This window comes from Panulirus ornatus, chromosome 29 (assembly GCF_036320965.1).
Source record: "Panulirus ornatus isolate Po-2019 chromosome 29, ASM3632096v1, whole genome shotgun sequence".
Classification (NCBI taxonomy): domain Eukaryota; kingdom Metazoa; phylum Arthropoda; class Malacostraca; order Decapoda; family Palinuridae; genus Panulirus; species Panulirus ornatus.
In genome coordinates this window covers 3,761,314-3,780,065 of record NC_092252.1, presented here as the reverse complement: position 1 = coordinate 3,780,065, position 18,752 = coordinate 3,761,314, and the positions used below count along the sequence as shown (strand labels likewise).

Genomic DNA, 18,752 nt, shown 5'->3' with positions numbered 1-18,752 from the left:
ACACATAAATAAGGTATTGCTTGCATATAACATAAAAGAACAAATAATTAAGATGGTAATTATTAATTGCTTCCTCTTTTGGATTGTTCTTTACATTGATTCCCCTCTTGTAAGATGCTTAGATTAATTCTAAGGTATCCCAAAATAGGTTTCAAAGATTATTAATTTGTTGGTGAGTGGTTGGAACATGTTTCTTCTGAGATGATGTATCTTCTGTGAACATTATCATCATGCCAGATTTAATCACTACTGGCAGAAGCAAATTTAAATTGAAACAGTAGTACATATTTTATATGTTGGACATTGTAGTGTGATGAACCTGTTGAACATCTTCAGTATTGTTATTTATATAGGTTTACATTAATGTCGTTCTGCAAAATGTAAAAAGCAGAACGAATTCAAACGTGGGCATGACAATAAAGATACCAGTATTTTTCAGACTAAATAAACATTTCACATTGAAATACACTTGAATACAGATCTCAAGTGCTGGATAAGCCTTGGTCCAGGAGTGTCCATAATGTAAGGTTATGTATTGATCAATACATAACCTTAACACTTGGAAGCATTATGGACATAATGTAAGGTTATGTATTGATCAATACATAACACTTGGAAGCATTATGGACACTCCTGGACCAAGGCTTATCCAGCACTTGAGATCTGTATTCAAGTGTATTTCAATGTGAAATATTTATTTAGTCTCAAAAATACTGGGTATCTTTATTGTCATGCCCACGTTTGAACTTGTATGCACTGGTTTGCACACTAGATGTCTTATTAATTCTAAAATCTTTTGTAGTTTCAGGAATAGATCAAACGAAAGAAGACACGGAGTGTTGACTGCTTTCAACCATAGCATCTTTCTGTCAAACACATTCCCAAGTTTTAAAAGTAGAGGAGGCAAATCAGCTATCAAAACATGCAATACAGGTTGGCATTATTGGTCAGATTTAGAATGCATACATTAAGCTTTTTGCTCATGTTTTCATTATTTGTACATATTAATGTAAATATGTAATTCTTTATAGATTTTTTTTCACAGTGTACAAACGAAAGAAATGTTCTCAACAATGCTTTTATTGTTCAAAAGTTTTCACAGACAATGAAAGACAAGTATAAAAAATATTTACATAATTATCTAAGTGGGCATGAAAATTGTCTCCAGTTTAAATGGTCATTCTTATCCCACACGATGTACAACTCACAACTCTAAAACAACAAGCAGCTCACAATGCTTGGGTGTAAAATGTTTTCTATGTAATGCAAAAGATGGTACCTGAAAAATGATGAGGCCTTTTAGATAAAATGTCATGGTTTCACTTCCAAATTATGTACTCGCATGCAAGAAAATTCTTATATATTAAAATAAACCAAAATTATCCTGTTTTATCATCGATTCAGTAGTGACCTTACTCTGCTGTCCTATCATATTTTGTTATATCTGGTACAATTTATTTATTGCTGTGGAAATTTGTTAAAAACCTATACAATGAAAATGCCACATTCAGCTACTCTTGCGTGGAATATAAAATTACAACTTTTCCAAATGGTCCCTCTCCATACTGTCAGTGCCATTTACTTCATTATAGCACTTTCTCTTTAAAATAAATCCAAATATTTGGTTCAATGCTTTGCAAGGTAAATTTACACAAGTTACACTCTTGGTATATGCAAGATTATGAGCTGCAGCATGGACCATAAAAAGAGAGATCAATACATAACCTTAACACTTGGAAGCATTATGGACACTCCTGGACCAAGGCTTATCCAGCACTTGAGATCTGTATTCAATGTATAAATCCTGTTTTGTACCAGTGAATAATAAAGACAAAGTTTCCTTGGCTTAATTAGTCTTCATAAAATATTTCACTCAAGTGCTGTTCAAGAACTCAGCCTGGATGTGCCAGGTTCACGGAATAAGATCATCTGACTAGATTATTAAGGATGAAATTTATGTGACAAGGCAAGAAATTATGCACTTGGACTGGCGTTACATAAGGACTGTTTTCATTAACACAGTCAAGATAAACAGTACTTATATTACAAGACCACACATGATGAAGAGAGTTTTCCATTCCTGTCACAATAACAAGGCAGTCATATATATATATATATATATATATATATATATATATATATATATATATATATATATATACATATATATATATTATAATCATTTCATCCTTTCCATAAAATAAACACCCTTAGTGACACAGTATGGTTTCAATTTGAAATAGCTGGATAGTGTTATATATTAAAAACTTCAGTACCCGTCACTAGTTCATACTGTTGTGGTGGCCCTTGGAACATTTTAAGTATTGATGCCATGTACTCTGATGATCATACATTATCAACATTTCTACTTTATTTTGTGCTTAAGCTTCGACCTGGAGATGAAAGTGTTAATATTGTGCCAAGGATGCAAACATTTAAACATCTGCAATCAAAGTATACTAATGAAGTTCAAAAAAATGTCATGACAATGACAAATTCAATTTCCTATGACAATGAAAACTACAAAAATACCTTAAAGCATTCCAGGTACATGCCAATGAGATATTTAGCAATTACAGATTTTCACTTTCACAAATTTACTACCAAACTCAATATTCTTGCAAATCTGGGGAGTCTGACATCCCAACTATTAGAGGGGATATTACAGTATCTTTTTCACAAGACACTGCAGACACTTGGTCTGTGTGAAGACAGGAAAGACGACCCTATTTTTTTAACATTTTACAACTTTGGCTGATATTCCTCCCGGCATATTTCCGATGTCATATGAGTAAAACCAGGACTATATGCAGTACTATTATTCTCATCTGCTCAAGAAGGGTTTGCCACATACCAACCCAAAAATGCTAATCACACTGCCAAGCTTCTCAATGCTTCTCATAATAATCATAATTGATCTGGTACTACAACAGAGTAGCAGAGAACCAGACTGGTCTGTTAGCTATATCTGGGAAATGGTAATAAAGCCTTATGGAATAGCACAGATGAGCAGTTTTGGAGATGGGCAAATGAATTATTTTTGAGCAGTCAATGTAAGTTCTAACCCATACAGCTTGCATAAATCATTTTCAAATGGCACCTTCATGAATAAATTAGCTACCATGAATGCCTTTTTTCAAAAGGGTAATACAGTTTCATGAACTTTATACAAATTCAACTCATTGTCTCATTGGAAATTTAGCAAGGGTCATGTCATAAAAGTGACTAGCATTTAATGGGTCAACTTGAACGGTGCTCAAATTCAATTCATGTGTTGCCATCTAGTACTGTCCTTAATATTCTATATACAACACCAACAACAGATTTAGAGCACACTAAATGTTTGTTATCCACACAAGCTCGTTACCTTGACTGCCACTGTTGTGCCTACTTATAAGGAAGAAACTGCAGACCCACCATATTGGATGGTTTTCTATTCGTTGGTCAAGTTTCTATGTAACCATCCAGAGGCTGTTCATATTTAACTGGATATACATAATATAACCCCAACATATTGATTAAATGTGTGGAATGTATTTATCAGCTGCTTTACAGTAACAATGATGGCTATTTATAGAATAATGGCTACATCATTCATTCATATGATTATGGGCTTTGAGTAGAATTATGAATTAAAGCATTAACAGGCTTGTCACTCTAGAGGTAGTGGGGGACCTCCCATTGTCCTGTAAACCTTGGCTCTTCCCTTATTGCAAAATACATGCATACAAATTACCATCTATACTCTCGCACGGGAGGAACAAGTTGAGCTTCCAGTCATACACAAATAAAAGTGATGTTATCACCATACTGCCTTTTTCCTGCATTCAAGCAGGTGGCGCACACAGAATCTTCCCAAAAAGTTTCGGCAACTAACAGTCTCCACACTAAGTGTCAATGACTCAACAGTAATGCTCGAAACATTTGCCAAAGAATTCTGCATGTCAGTTTGGCTTTAAAGTAAGTGAAGCAATCGCCACTTGCTTGCACTAAATAAAAGTGTGAGTAGAATGAGTTACCTCACTAATTATACAAAAGAAGGAAAGTAGAGGAAAAGAAGCATGAGAATATAAAACAAGTGATGTTATACACATGAAACCCTTATCCTGAAAATTCTTCATTGCATACTTATGTTATCTTTGCATACTATGAATACACTCAATGACAGGGTTTCATTAAAAAAATTTGCTGGTTCATTCTCTGTACATGTCTAAGTTTTCATTCATTATAGTGGCTTTTGAAAGTTCACGAGTTCAGGAATTTTTAAGTTATGCATTTTACTAATACTTCCTCCAGTTACTGTAATCTTCATAGAAACCTGTATCTCATTTCAAACATTATTTTTACAACACCTCTGATCATGAAATATTTGCCATACCATTATTTGATTTTTTCTTGGTATGAGCACATTCTGTAGTAACATGAACAAGAAGAAATTGCACATTTAATGCAATTATTCCTTATCAAAACAGTGCTGACACTGAAAACTGAGTAAACAGCTGCACATCTAAGGGTATAGTATCAATGCCCTCTCAAGAAATGTATTTCTAACGACAACCTTGGAGCATGGAAATTTACTTGATTGGACCTTCATAGTACTAAAAAAGATTACAAACTGGACACCTTCATATACACACTGGAATCAGACATCTGGATACACCCACGTAAAGCTGTAAAACTGAGGTCAGCTATACAACGGATGATCATACTGTCTAGTATTATTGGCAATTAAAACATAGCCTAAGAGAGCTAAGACCAGCAGAGCACACTTTGTGCCAAGCGTTTTCCAACTCTCTTAATAACTCGCAGCCTCACAGAGCCGTTTCCTTGCGAGGAGTGGGAGTGGTGACATGACCTGGTGCCCGACGTGCTGAAGCACCACAGGAGCCAGGAGTGGTGGGAAGGCTAGATGTTGGACGGAGGCCATGTGTTGCCCGTTGACGGGGACAGCGGGATGCAGTTACGTCCCGAGAAGGCTTGGCCTCTTGGATCTTTCGCAGCAAAATCTGTAGAAATAAAGGATGCTGTGAAACACAATGCATCAACACTTGTAACAATAAAGTGTAATATATAGAACTAAAATACTGGAATAAAAACTGCTACATGATATCCAGTACAGAGGAAACAAAAACTGGGAAAAAAAAGATCGTTTTACTGAAGCTGTAAATACACAAATAATGTTTTTTGTCATGCTTAAAAAAATATTAACCTGGCACACACTTGGATGGCATGGCTAGGAAATCCAGGTAAGCAAGAAATGCTACCAAGTTCCACATTACTACCACTACAGTAAGTACATTAACTTCCCACAATAAACAACTTTCACTTCATTTCAACTTAATACACAAGACTAATTTCCAATCAACGACTGTATGATCTAACAGAAAATTCGGAACAGCATAAAAATCTGGTCTAACTATTCAGGGAAAAATGGATAATTATTTGAATGTGTCTGCCTATGATATAATAAAGAAATCAGAACACTCAATAAATCCCAATTACCTAAGGCCTCTCCAAAAAAGTCATAATACTGTTGCACGTGATATTCTGACCTTTCACATTTATAACCAAGAAAACATTCTAACATAACACTATTATGCCACTAACAATAATGATTAACCAATGATCATGTTGTCAATATGAAAATTTTTATGTCTTAATTTAATATACGAACAAACCCTAGATTGAAAGAAATGTTACATTGCAGGATTTACCCAATAACGCTTCAAATTCTTTGTCACAAGAACACTTATTTTGATTTCATTTTATGTTGTACACATGGTGTATCAACTAAATCCCTTACCTTATCCTTCTCTTTAACGGCTTTTTACTCTTCCTAATAAAAAAAGCCCACTTCACTGCCAAAGAATAACATCTTTCTATATAGATAGTACTGTACTTCTACACCAGCTTAATTATTAAGTGATATGTATCAGTAGCTCATTAGAGGGGTGAAAAAAAAATGCATGGCTTTTGGAGCTTCCTACTTTGTAAAACAAGTCCAAGAAAAATTGAATTACTTCCTAGGTTAACCAGAGGTAAATTTCAAATCAGAACGTCATTGTGCCATACAGTACTTACTACACAAAAATATGTTACGCAATAAAAATTCAGGAGTATACAAAGTCATTAACTTATGATAAGACAAAAATATGTTCCGCAGAATGAACAGATTAAGGATGGAGTAACAGATTTTCCATAGAGTGAACAAAGTAAAAGATGGAGTTTTCAGATGCTGATGTATCAAGTAATTAGAATATCAAATTACTCTCCAGACCCAAACTGAATTCTGAGTTATAATGATTTCACTAGATCTACCAAGAATTAATACACTGCTCATGCACATTCATGAATGATGAAATTAAATGTTTTGATAACAATTAAGACGTACTGTGTGCAAATAAGGCCACTTCGTTTTTCCTGATGCTGCCTTGCTATGACAGGAAGGAAATATAAGTATGGTAAAAGAAAATTTCTGATATATACTGTAACTTTAGCACCTTGTGACCAGTATCACAAAGCAACAAGCAAAGAAGGATAAATAAAAGTAAAGAATACTATGTAGAGAGAAATGCAATTACCATTTTAATATATTTCAAGACCCCTCAAGCCCAAGATGCCACTTCCAAACTGAAGACACTAAACACTTACTCCTCAACTGTCCTGTGTTCACACCACAAAGACACACACACAACATCTCCTCACTTCTTGACCTACGATCCCGCCAACGAATGTGGTCAGCTTCCTGAGTGCTGCGGGAGTCCCATAGAAGGGGATCCTGGGACAGGAGGGTAAGATATGTTGTACAGAGATGCATACATACAAGTAGGAATAGACATTGAAAGCTAAAAGAGCAAAGAGAAAAGACAAACCCAAAAATATTAACATTTCACATTAAGTGGTTTAATTGTGATAATACAGGAAAGCCTGAATACTGCTTTATTACCTGACATCTAAGAGTGACAGGAAAATAAGAAACAACAACAGAGGAAAGAGCGATTGTCCTTCCTTTATATTACTGTATCTTAATTTAGTGCACTTTTGTACATCTTTATATCTTTTTGTACAGTAGAATGTAATACTGCTACTAAAAACTCCTTTCTCATCACTGACTTTGTACCAATGGGTAAAATGACTAGAATGCCTTGTGGGATCTGATTCAATTTAGCTGAAATCCTATAAAAGCTATGGTAAGTGTAAGTGCCTAAAACTAATGAAAACTAAAAGCTCTAGTCTATTTGCAAGAGGAATATGGAGCCAATGGCAAATGAACTTCCAGGTGCATATGAACCACACAGAAGACCAGATTTCAATGTTTTTGTGAAAAAGATTTTGAAACAGAAAAGGAACCACCGAACATCATCTAATCAACAAAATCTTCATACCATAACTAGTATCAGCAGCACTTCAAATGAAGAGAAGTTCTGGACATTTACTAAAACAGAATAGGCAAGGATGCCAATTCTGGAAATTATGTTAATATTCTATAGCCTTCCCCTAAGAAAAGAGTATGAAGCAGATCTGTAATTGACTTATCATACAATGGTGCTCAGTGAAGCAAAATTTGTGGAGTTCCAAGTTTATGCCATATCAAAACTTTGCTGTCACTTTTGGGCAAATTTCAAAAAAGTATAAAAAGCTTAAATTGTTGAGAAACGAGGAACTAGTTAGGTTATGTCACCTCTGTATTGCAAAACACAATACATGGTACATTATTAGAAAAACATTACCCTCAGTGATATCAATGAATGTTAATGTATGAATACTTCATAGTGGAATAATAATGCTAGAAAAGTAAAAATTTTATGTGAAAGACATATAATGAATATCTTTTCAATAATTTTTCATAAATCAAAATGACTTCATGATCAGTTCAGAACTGATGACAAAACATTTGCTAGATGTTATGACCAAAACCTGTGTCTCCATTCATACTGCTCAGCAGTGCTAAGGAAAGTACTTTCAGACTTGTCTACAAAAATTCCGTATAGGCAAACTTGATTAGTAAAGCAGTAACTGTAGTTGAACAACAAACCACATGGTAATTTTTATGGCAAAGGTGAAGACATCTGCAGGGGTACAACAGTAAAATTGCATTTGTAGGGGGTGTAATATGGTCCGAACCAATGTCACTAGTTGTGAAGAGAACTAAAGTTTGGGAAACAGTTCAGATTTTGATGTGAAACCTTCTAACAGTTACATATGATCTGTAGTGGCAAAAAGAAATGAAAAGCATAGACAAAGACAAAGATCGAGTTCACAATATGTCGGTAGATCTACAAAAGTTTAAACAATTAAAGATAGCATAACATGATTATATAGATAATACAAGAAATAAAATTCTTCAAACACAAGTCAGGAAAAAATTTTTACTGTGAAAATATCAGGATTTATACCATGTTACCATATGAGAAAGAACAAACAAGTTATGCAGAGATGATAATCTATATCCATTTTAAAAAGTATGGGCACTAACAATGTCAAAATGAAAAAGGAAAATAAACACAAATGGACAGAAAAGGTCAAAAATTGTCACCCGCCATATTTTTTCATTTTGCCAAATACTGCACTCTGTTGGTCGGGGTACTCTTAATATGCCTGTATTATTTTCAACCCAACAATAGAACAAAAGATCTGTCTACATACATACATACATACATATGGTCTTTGGACAACCAAAAGAACTGAAGGCTATTACAATTACCACGAAAATGCAAAAACATGGTAGAATCACAGGCATGATAATGATGAACAGTTTCCTTCAGCAACGTTACACAAAGAAACATTCTATTGTAATTCTACCCGAAAAAATCCTGAACTCAGATTCACCAAAATCAAACACACTATTTTCTAGTAAAGAAGTAAAAGAGTTGCATCTAAATTTACACAAGAGAAATCCTGAAAGGCATAAGCCCAATCTGTGATCAAACTCCATCACCTACTGGTTTGTGGTCGGTGTTACCAAGCATGATTCATGCATGGGCCTGCCTAGGTTCAAATCCTGGGTATGGAAGTCAGTTAATAGCCAACCGCCCTGTTTATTTTCCCACATAGACTGATTGATAAATGGGAATGTGTGTGCTTGTGTGAACTCTGATTATGAGATTATCAATATGGCTTAATCCCAGACTGAGTCTGTAGGTTCATGCCAAAATACACCTAAGGTCATTCTCACTTTTTAATGCTCTCTATAGACATAACTATGATGAAAGCTGGTGATTCGACATTTTATATCAGAGTTCATAATACTGTACAGCAACTAAGAAGAGAATAAGTAAACTGAAACTCTCACACATATTGTAAGAAAATGTGACACCTTGAAATTCTTTAGAATGAAGCTAAGAGATGTAACAGCAAGTAAAATGTGTTTATGGAAAGGAAGCATAAAAATGTTTGGTAATGTGACAAGTTACAAGCAAGGAAACACTTCAACGTCCTGAAAAGACGAGTTTCTCTAAACTATTATAGTGAAAAACAAGAACATAAATGTAACAATAAAAAAGAAAAGAACCTCATATGCTATCATGCTTCAAACAATGCTATTATCTTAGGTAAAGATAACAAATTTATATCTCATTTTTGGTGTATCTACCCAAAATGGACTTCAATCAAACCAACAATAACTTGCATATGTGCTTAACATCTCAAAATACACCAATTAATGAAAAGCTCTTTATCTATGCACTGGCTATACTTCTCAGCTGAAAACGTGTAGCAAACCAAGATGCTTTAATTTTCCAAGTGGAAGCAATCAAGTTACAAACTGAAAACTCAGCCAGTAGATCTACTGAATACTGAATCATCTGCCTCTGCTGTGGTAAAATATACAGCCCAGTTGTACAACTGGCATACAGTACCTCACAAGCCTAGAATTTCATTTGCAATAGGTATCAACAGTAATAAATTTAAGTATGTACAAACAGGGAGAGTTTTCATCGATCTAACAAACTACTGGCCCAAGATGGAGACACGAGTGATAGCTCTACAAAACTACATCAACAATCAAACCGATTTTCTGCAATATGTACTTGGCTAACAACAGCAAATGGACGCACCAAACTCAAAAGATCATTATAAAAGCTTTTAATCCACAGACTAGTTGCTCTACAATCCCTCTCTTAGTCAGACCTTGTAAGCTTCACTACTCATTTATTTCTTCCCTATACTAACAGTATAAACCAACAGCAAAATCCTTAACTCAACTGTGCAAACATCCTTGTATTTCTCACAGCACTTTCACATCACAACCTTTGGGGCTTAATATGCCTTTCAAACAATTTCTAAAAACCTTTGAACCTGATCATAAACTATTACCAGTAACTTGAGCAAAATTGTTGTACATAAGTCGTATCATTATGTTTGAAAATACAGCAACAGTACAGTACAGTATTAGCAGCTCAAGCAACATTAGTATTCAAAGTTGCAAAAACATCAAAGTGAAACGGTAAAAAAAGTACCAAACTTTCAAAATCAATTATATGCAAAAAGGTAAAGCTGATGACTTTATCTACATACATCTCAAACTATAAACTTTCAATGGCCAAGGTAAGACCCCATATCTGACCCCAAACATGAAATTTACTCGTCACTTTCAACAATTAATATATCGTAAATTATATTGAACTTGTTTAATCAACACATTAGAATTAACACCCATCACAAAGTGCTACTCTAGAGAGTAATGAAGAATAAGGGCTTATAATAGTGTTAGTATAAAACTCCATCTTGAATTATGTGCTTACAATTCACACTAACTCAATCTATACAAAAATGGAAACATGAAATGAATTTAAACAAAATACCTAATCACACTTACTCAAATGCCTAATTCGATTAAAGAGAACATAGAACGACCGAAGATGAATAATACTGTAGATGCCTTTTGATTAAGAAACACTAACTGCATAAGTTTAAGCAAATTCTGGATAATGAATACAAACAGTTTGCTTAAGCATCAAGGAACAACAAAAGCATACTATACAATTAATAAATATGTTAATAGAGGATAACGAACATTACGTATTATTAATAATTTTACTTAGAATGCCCATAAGTTTGGTTATGTTATTCATATAACAGAAGAGCATGGAAAAAATGAAGGCTCCATAACATCTTTGTTTCAAAATGTTTCAATGCACAATAAATGCAAGTATCAACCAAGAATATAAATGCAGACATAGTAGTGTCTTGTCACACTTTCTAACACAGTAAATGATGAGTACAATATTGCTCAGGCAACTATATGAAGACTTATATACAAGATGAGAATGAAGCTAATTAAACAATTTTGACAGCAGAGAGCCACATCAGTACACTGACTTTTCATCTTGGTATAACTACAACACAATTTGAATGCGGTATACTGTTCGTGTTACATGACGCTTTACAAATCCTCTTTACTTCCCATTCACTAAAAAGGAATGGATTTCTTAGCTATATTGGACAGAAATACAGAACATGAAAATTAATATAAACTAATATAGTGTCAAATACCACACCAAGTTTTTTGTTATTTCCTCCTAATTCTGTCACAATATATGAGCAATGTGCACTCACCAAATTAATAAATCTAACTGACAAAGTTCTAGTCAAGACGCCACAACTTTGAAATATCTGACTGTTTTGCAAAGGTTGCTCTGCGTGAAGATCAGAACATGACTCCATGGCGTGATTTGGATAATTTCTCATCCTACAGTAATCAGTTGATGGTGAGGAGGGCTATGAAAATCTAAGGAAAAGTGGGTTTAATTAATGTAAATATATACAAAGCATTTCCGTAATTCAAAAGAGCTCAAGGAAACCCCAACACAATTCCCCCAACTGCCAAAAGTCACCTTGCTTACATTATCATTTGCAAAATATGAGACTCTACATAAGGAAGTCTGCATTTATATACATTCCAACAAACATTTGTGTTCATATGCATAAATGCATTGCAATGCACATACTTCATGTAGTACAATAAATTAAGGTACTTCATGTAGTACAATAAATTAAGGCTGGTATATTTTGAATATCACACTGAAAAGTACAGTAAATCTTGGTACCTATAAAAAATTCGAGGACATTTTTAAAAGGTTCTGCTGACTTCTGTTTCACCAATCTGTACGTTATTCATCCCCTCGTTTTCCCATCTTTATAGCCCTATCAAATATCAATGTATTTACAAGTGTGGTATATCAACAAATTCTGCAAATCGCATAACACCAGTCTTTTTATCTTCTGCAAAACTACACTATTAGCGCAATCAATTACTTACGTTCCACAACTATCTTTAGCATGCGTGAACTTAATTTTAATAAATCTAGTTCATTTACGGTAAATGACACTGTTGTCTCACTTGGTGTCATTAAATTATAACTGATCCCCAACTTAATTTGGGTTGCCTGAGGCTTTTGCAATTTTAGCTCTGAAATCCAACCAGCAATTTGCCAAGTAATTAGTTCAAAAGGCATTAAACTTCTACCCAAAAGAGATTTCTGCAATATGCTGGAATAGCCATTCTACTGTTACATGTGTCATAATCTTATTGTTCTCTTCAGTACTGCTTCAATAATACTTTTGTACAGATATCGAGAATAAATACCTGGATATGAAAAAAATATACCTTTAACATAATATTTAGACATAATCTTTAGAGATGTGTTCCAGACCACATCAGAGGACCATTGTACTGCAACCTGGGATCTTTCCAGGAACATGACCTAGAAGCAGAGTACTCGCCCGCTGGAGAGGTAAATGTTACATTACTTGCTCAGACAACATAGGGAACTGTTAACACTCCCAAGAAAAATCAACTACAAATCACAAAGGAAACTCACCATGTTTTCTCTGCGAATTTTCTCATCTTCTCTCCTTCTGTTGACTGTGGAGTTTGAAGGTTTATGGACGGGCCGACTATTCTGGTTGGAGGAACTTTTACTCCGGTTGTGTGCACTCATGATCTTCTGGAGCAAGATCTGGTTCTCACGATCTATCCTCCTCACTTCATCATTCGTAAAGGACATGTTCTTCCGCCTATGGTAATGCATGGTTCTGCGTAGATGCCTGTGGTGTGGGCTGGCATCTATGGGGTGTATGGAGATGGGGTGGGACTGTTGGATGTGATCACTCGTTCTGTTATTGGCTTGTCTTTGTTGCTGCTTCTCTAGTTCTACGACGGCTTTTAGCAAGAGCGTCATGTCTGTGGAGTCGCCGCTGTTGCTGTGACTACAGCCGTTACAGTGGGGCTGTGAATCGTAGCCTTGGTCATTGGAAGAATTTTCTGGCTGAAAGTCAAAGCTCAGGTCTCTGTTATCGTGAAGCGCCAGGGGAGAGGTGCCTACAGTACGTCGCGGTAGAACTGGGGACAGACCTAGGGGACTGGCAGTGGCTGACAACAATGGCGAAACATCAGTGATGTCACTCTCACTATCACTATCGTCATAATCGCTGCTGTCAGTGCTGTCTGTCTCTGAGGAGAGATTGGAATTTTCCCCCTCCATGTACACGAGAGTTTCTCTCTCTATGAGTCGATCCACCTGAGACTTGGGATCATCGTCATCACTGCTATCACTATGGTCCCCGTCCGTGTCACTCAAATCACTCTCATCCCACTCGTCTGAGCTGTAAGGGTTGGGGTCTACGTGTTCCATGACTGCACTGGCTCCTTGCTCTTGTGCCTCAAGAGAACTCGCACTACCAACCTTCCCAGGCGTGTTAGAATCACTACTGACACTTCCAGCACTATCCTCGTCCCTCGACACCTCCTCTGATCCCTGATGACCTTCTATTGGGCGCCTCCTACTGGCCTGCTGCCCACTAGAAGAAGTGTCCTCCACACAACGGTACCGGGAGTCCACCAAACAACTCGCACCAGGTGCAGAGGAAGAACCGATCACAGAACTGAATCCTGATCCACTAACACCTTCACCACTTTTAGTCCTCTCAACATCACTCTCTTCAAAATTACGAAAATCCACTTCACCACGAATGTCCGGTTCGTACTGTGTGTCGTTCGGTCCTATTTTGTGAGCCATCCTGCCCCGTACACGGGTATTATAAGAGTCCCCTGCTAGCCATCCGTCTGCCAACCTTCCCCACACTCCGGCCGTCCCGCTGCCATGTCTAACACAGGTTGGCCAACTGTAACCGTGACGTCACTCCCACCCACAACCCTATCATAAATAAACCTTGCTTAAACCCATTTCAGAACAGATCAAAAATCATATTACCTAGATTCACTTTAGCTGCTGAGTAATAAAAAATTATCCCACAAAATGTTAACTCCAAGAAATATTAGAAAAAAGTAATAATTTGCCAAAACCTTGGGTGTTGGCACCGCCGAAGTGACGTCAAAAAAGCGTCACAAAGTGGGCGGAGCTTCAGTGAATCATGTGTAAAGCAACTGACAAGAGCCGGACGCAAAGGCCATTTTCCCAAGAACAAGCTACAGGGACGGTTTTCCTGTAAGTGATGTTCTATCCGTTCTTATCTATCAGATAACAATTGTTCAGTCTCTCATTACCTTCATCCGGTTTCCTTTTCATTTTCTCGTCCCCCTAGATCAAAGTGATAAGGCATATTTGTGTCACCGAATGCATTAGCGTGATGCACAATGTACTCCTACTTTTAAATAACTACAACTGGCAGAATTCACAACGCATAAAAGAAAGTACCTATAATTTCCACGATATTAACACACTCCCAGGACGACGCGATTTAAACTGAAACAAAACGCAGTTTATGGGCCCAAGGGCGAAACCTGAGGTTGTTGACCTAAATATGACGGTTACTTTTGAAGGAACGACATTGTATCTTAACTGTTACACCAACTCCGTGATCTGTGTGACACATTACGCAGCTGCCGTACAGGTGACAGCGGTGGAAGTACAAAAGTGGACTCGGGAACGGTTCATCTGCAAGGCACTGACTGTTGTGGGGAAGCCGTTTATCCTACGGGACTGGCGTTGGTGGAGGAACAGGTTCTGGTTGTGATCATTCACTCGTAGTTATTTACAACGAAGGTGGTATTTATGTTTGAAATACTCGAATTATTTGATGCATACGGTTAGGTCTCAACGAAACATGCACACAGTTAGCCAAAAGCGACCGATATGAAGGAATATGTCCCCCTGACTCAGAATCTTTCATAAAAGTCGTCATTGTTAGATTGTGGATCATATACTTTTAACTGGAGTTAATAATACCGGTGGTCAACGCTGTTCTGCGGGCTTGACGTGTTGGGGGCTGTACACCGCCTTGAGCTCTTAGGTAACAGCGTTTCGGGAATCCAATGCCGACTGTGTTAACCAACATGCTACGTCATGGGGATTTTTTTCGTATAAAAAAAATAAACTACAAGATCCATGGATGCTAGACGTCATAATAACAATAGACAGGGACAGATTGATTCCTTATAATATAGTTTAACTTTACGTAAGTACATTATATTTCTTTTTAATTCCATCTAACTTCATGCGACTTGGCTGCCTATATGCTCAGGCCTAGTCTACCAGGCTGATCTTAGCAGCAGTCTCTATCTATCACGTGTTGTGAAACCTGACCTGTCTAGTACACCTTGGAGGTAACTATCCGGTTCTTTCTTGATAAAGTCCAAGGGTCTTCCTACAGTATACTTTCTATATACTGATAGGACCTTCTATATACTGATAGTAAAAGAAAATAGGCCTTTGACATTTTATTCTACTTTCCACACTACGTTCTGCAGCGATTACTGGATCTGATTTGCACATTCTAAATTTATCATTCCAGAAAGAAATTACCCAAATCTGTAATCCCTATGCGTATTATGATGTATACCGCGACTACATTCTATTGAGAACAGGTTTAAAGCCTTTACCTTGTCCCAGTAATTCAGATGTTTTTAATGAATCGATGTGGGTGCCAAAGGACCTTCGGACATTCTCCAGCATGGCAACTCCAGCCTTGCAAAATGATGTCAACTTCGCGGCTCTCCAGCCGTGAGAACAAGTGCTTTGAATAGAATCATACAGTGGCATTGCTTTGTTATTGGTGTCAGGAGTAAACTTAACATTACAGGCTTTCACTGAACACGCCTATAAAGTAGGTCACTGACAGTATGTCACGGTGAAATGGAGGTAGAAAGAGAAGGGGAAACGTGAGACCCGGAGTGATATATATATATATATATATATATATATATATATATATATATATATATATATATATATATATATACACACACACACATATATATATGAGTGGTGTTACTGGACTCAGCCTGTCGAGGTTTGTCCGCAAGTGAAAAGTCACTTTGGAGAGGCTATATCATTGGAAGTACAGTATCGTCAAAGAACTTCTCTCTCCAGTAGAGTATACACTTCCCTGCTACTGAAAGCAGAGCAGCTTTAGAAAGGCCCTGGGTAACACCAGAACTCATTCCTAGATATTGGCCCTGATGGTAGCGAAATAGGGTATGCTGAGTAATACGACAGGATAAACCTAAACTTTGTTACAAATGTATACTTTTAAATGGTAGTATACTGCGTATGTAGACAGCACAGAGGAATACGAAAAAGAAAACCCAGTTTAGAAATGCATTGGAAGTCGTTTAGAAAAAACATACATCAAACTTACCCATTCTATTTATATATTAGTTCTAATCTTCTTTCCTGCGATGTAAATTGGGCTATAACGTCATCGTAAAAGGAGCCTCTCTGTCGTAATTCCATGAGTAGCTTCCTCTCAACTGAAAGTAAACTAGGGCCACTCATTGCCTCTTGCTCTTCCGTGTCTCGGAAGTAAGAATTCATTCGTTTTAGGGCAGAAAAGGAGGGCTCTGCTGCAGCGGTATTACTTGGTATTGTTAGGATCAGTTCAGCCAATTTAAAAACTTCTTTAAATCCACACCTTAGATTATTTTCATTCATAAACTCTACTAACTCATGCACATGTTTGTTCGAGAATTCAGAGCATGAATAAAGCACAGTGAGTTCATTTTTCAAGCGTATATAGTCAAAGAGTGATCCATAAAAATCTTTTAGTTTGTTGACTAGGCTGTCAGGGAATTTCTCTATATATTCTTCATATTTCTCATGCCACAGAAGGTGAAAAAACTCTAGTGTTGATAGTGAAGAATACCTACAGTCAATCTGCATGCATATGCTATCAACTATTTTGTAATACAACTGAAGATAAGCAGTTTTTTCGTCATCGTCTACTGTACATTTTAGCCTTTTAGGCTTTTGTTCAGTATCATTTCTGTCAGACAAAGCAGAAACCCATAAATCTTCAAATCCATGTTCCTTGTTGTGTTGAAGCTGTTGCGTAACGTCATTTATTTTTTCACAGCAGTATAATACATCATAAGTTTTGTTTCGTAGTGAACTGGTTAAGACGTCAGTATATCCGAAAAGTTTTGAAAAAATTTCAAGCAGCAGAACTGTTGGAAAATCTTTTAAGAAGTCTAAAAATCCTCGTGCTTGAACTATAGCATCTGTGTCCCAATTTTCAGAATTTTCAATTATATGTTCGAAAAATTCAATAAACTGAATTCTGTATTTATGTACTGTGTTACATAAACAAGATGTAAAATTCCATCTTGTAGGCGTCACAGATGGTAACTTTCTATTAATCAACTCGTGCAGAGCATGTAATCTTTTGTAAGATTTCGAAAAATATGCTGGTAACCCACTCAAAATTTGGAAAAAAATCCGACATTCTCTGATGTCCGAAAGACCTTGCTGCAAAACTACATTTAACAAGTGAGCGTAGCAAGGTGTAAAAAGGGCCAAAGGATAGGCATTGAGAACTTTGCTCTGCAAGCCATTCATATGTCCACTCATTACACTTGCTCCATCATAGGTCTGTCCTACCAATTTTCCTCCGAGTTGAAATTCTTGAACCGTATTAACAACGTGACTGAATAGACCTTCAGAGGTCCTGTCAGCACTAACATCTGTACATCCAATGAACCTTTCTTGAATTTTGCCTTCGTGAACAAAACGCAAAACTGTTGAGATCTGCGATTTTGACATAACGTCAGAAGTTTCTTCAAGGATAATAGCAACAAATGTCGCTGAATTTATCTCTCTTTTTATGTAATCTCTGACAACTTTGGATATAGCTTTGATGAGGTCATTTTGCACAGTTTGAGAAACTTCCTGAAACACAGTTGACGTATTTAAATGAGAATCCAGAAGAGGATCGTATTCTCGAAGCAGATTCAATAACTCTATACAATTTCCTTTGTTCGCTGAATTACCAGACTCATCATAACCTTGTAAAGGAAACTCCTGTTTTGTTATATAGCATATGACATCAATAATCCGTTTCATAATCTCTCTATTCTTTCTTACCTGTTCATTATGTCGGCTTACTTCATTTTTCTGTTGACTGTCAATTAATGTGTCATTCCTTTGTTTTCCAAACATCTTAAGGTTGAAAAAAGACTGAACATGGTGTTGAGATCTCTCATGTTTCTGTTGCGCTGTAGTTAAATGGTTGAGATCCGAAAATCCATGTTTATTCCACACACCATTTTCTTTTGAGAACAGTAAACATGGCCAACAGAAAAGTCTAGATCGCTTTTCACAACCAGTCATCCATTCCACTGTTTCGTATTGTGATATGGAAAAGTGTCTCATATATTCAGATTTTTTGTCTTTATGTTTAGAAAGTAAATTTGGAAGAGCCGGGCAGGGTTTGCCTTCCTCCACGACTTTCAACTTGGACTCGTAGGTCCGGGATGAAAAAGGCGAGTTCAATATTTCTTCTACACTGTTTCCCAT

General features: G+C 36.5%; 3 protein-coding genes across 4 annotated transcripts in view; 1 reads left to right on the top strand and 2 right to left on the bottom strand.

Moving 5' to 3' along the window:
• Window positions 1-1,390, top strand: part of CysRS-m (cysteine--tRNA ligase-like protein, mitochondrial) — a 23,785-nt gene extending 22,395 nt beyond the window's left edge. For both annotated transcript variants that reach the window (XM_071679022.1, XM_071679021.1), the window contains exon 16: window positions 803-1,390. In XM_071679022.1, coding sequence (XP_071535123.1) covers window positions 803-843 — 41 coding nt within the window. In that variant the 3' untranslated portion in view covers window positions 844-1,390. The remainder of the gene's footprint in view (window positions 1-802) is intronic.
• LOC139758021 (uncharacterized) lies at window positions 1,065-15,276 on the bottom strand. Its single transcript, XM_071679023.1, has 2 exons — window positions 12,822-15,276; window positions 1,065-5,006 (listed from the first exon to the last, which is right to left on the bottom strand). Exons 1-2 carry the CDS (start codon window positions 14,016-14,018, stop codon window positions 4,812-4,814), a joined length of 1,392 nt encoding a protein of 463 aa, XP_071535124.1. The 5' UTR covers window positions 14,019-15,276; the 3' UTR covers window positions 1,065-4,811.
• LOC139757980 (zinc finger MYM-type protein 1-like) lies at window positions 6,668-18,752 on the bottom strand. Its single transcript, XM_071678917.1, has 2 exons — window positions 16,600-18,752; window positions 6,668-6,778 (listed from the first exon to the last, which is right to left on the bottom strand). The coding sequence occupies exon 1, from the start codon at window positions 18,750-18,752 to the stop codon at window positions 16,605-16,607; it is 2,148 nt and encodes a 715-aa protein (XP_071535018.1). The 3' UTR covers window positions 6,668-6,778; window positions 16,600-16,604.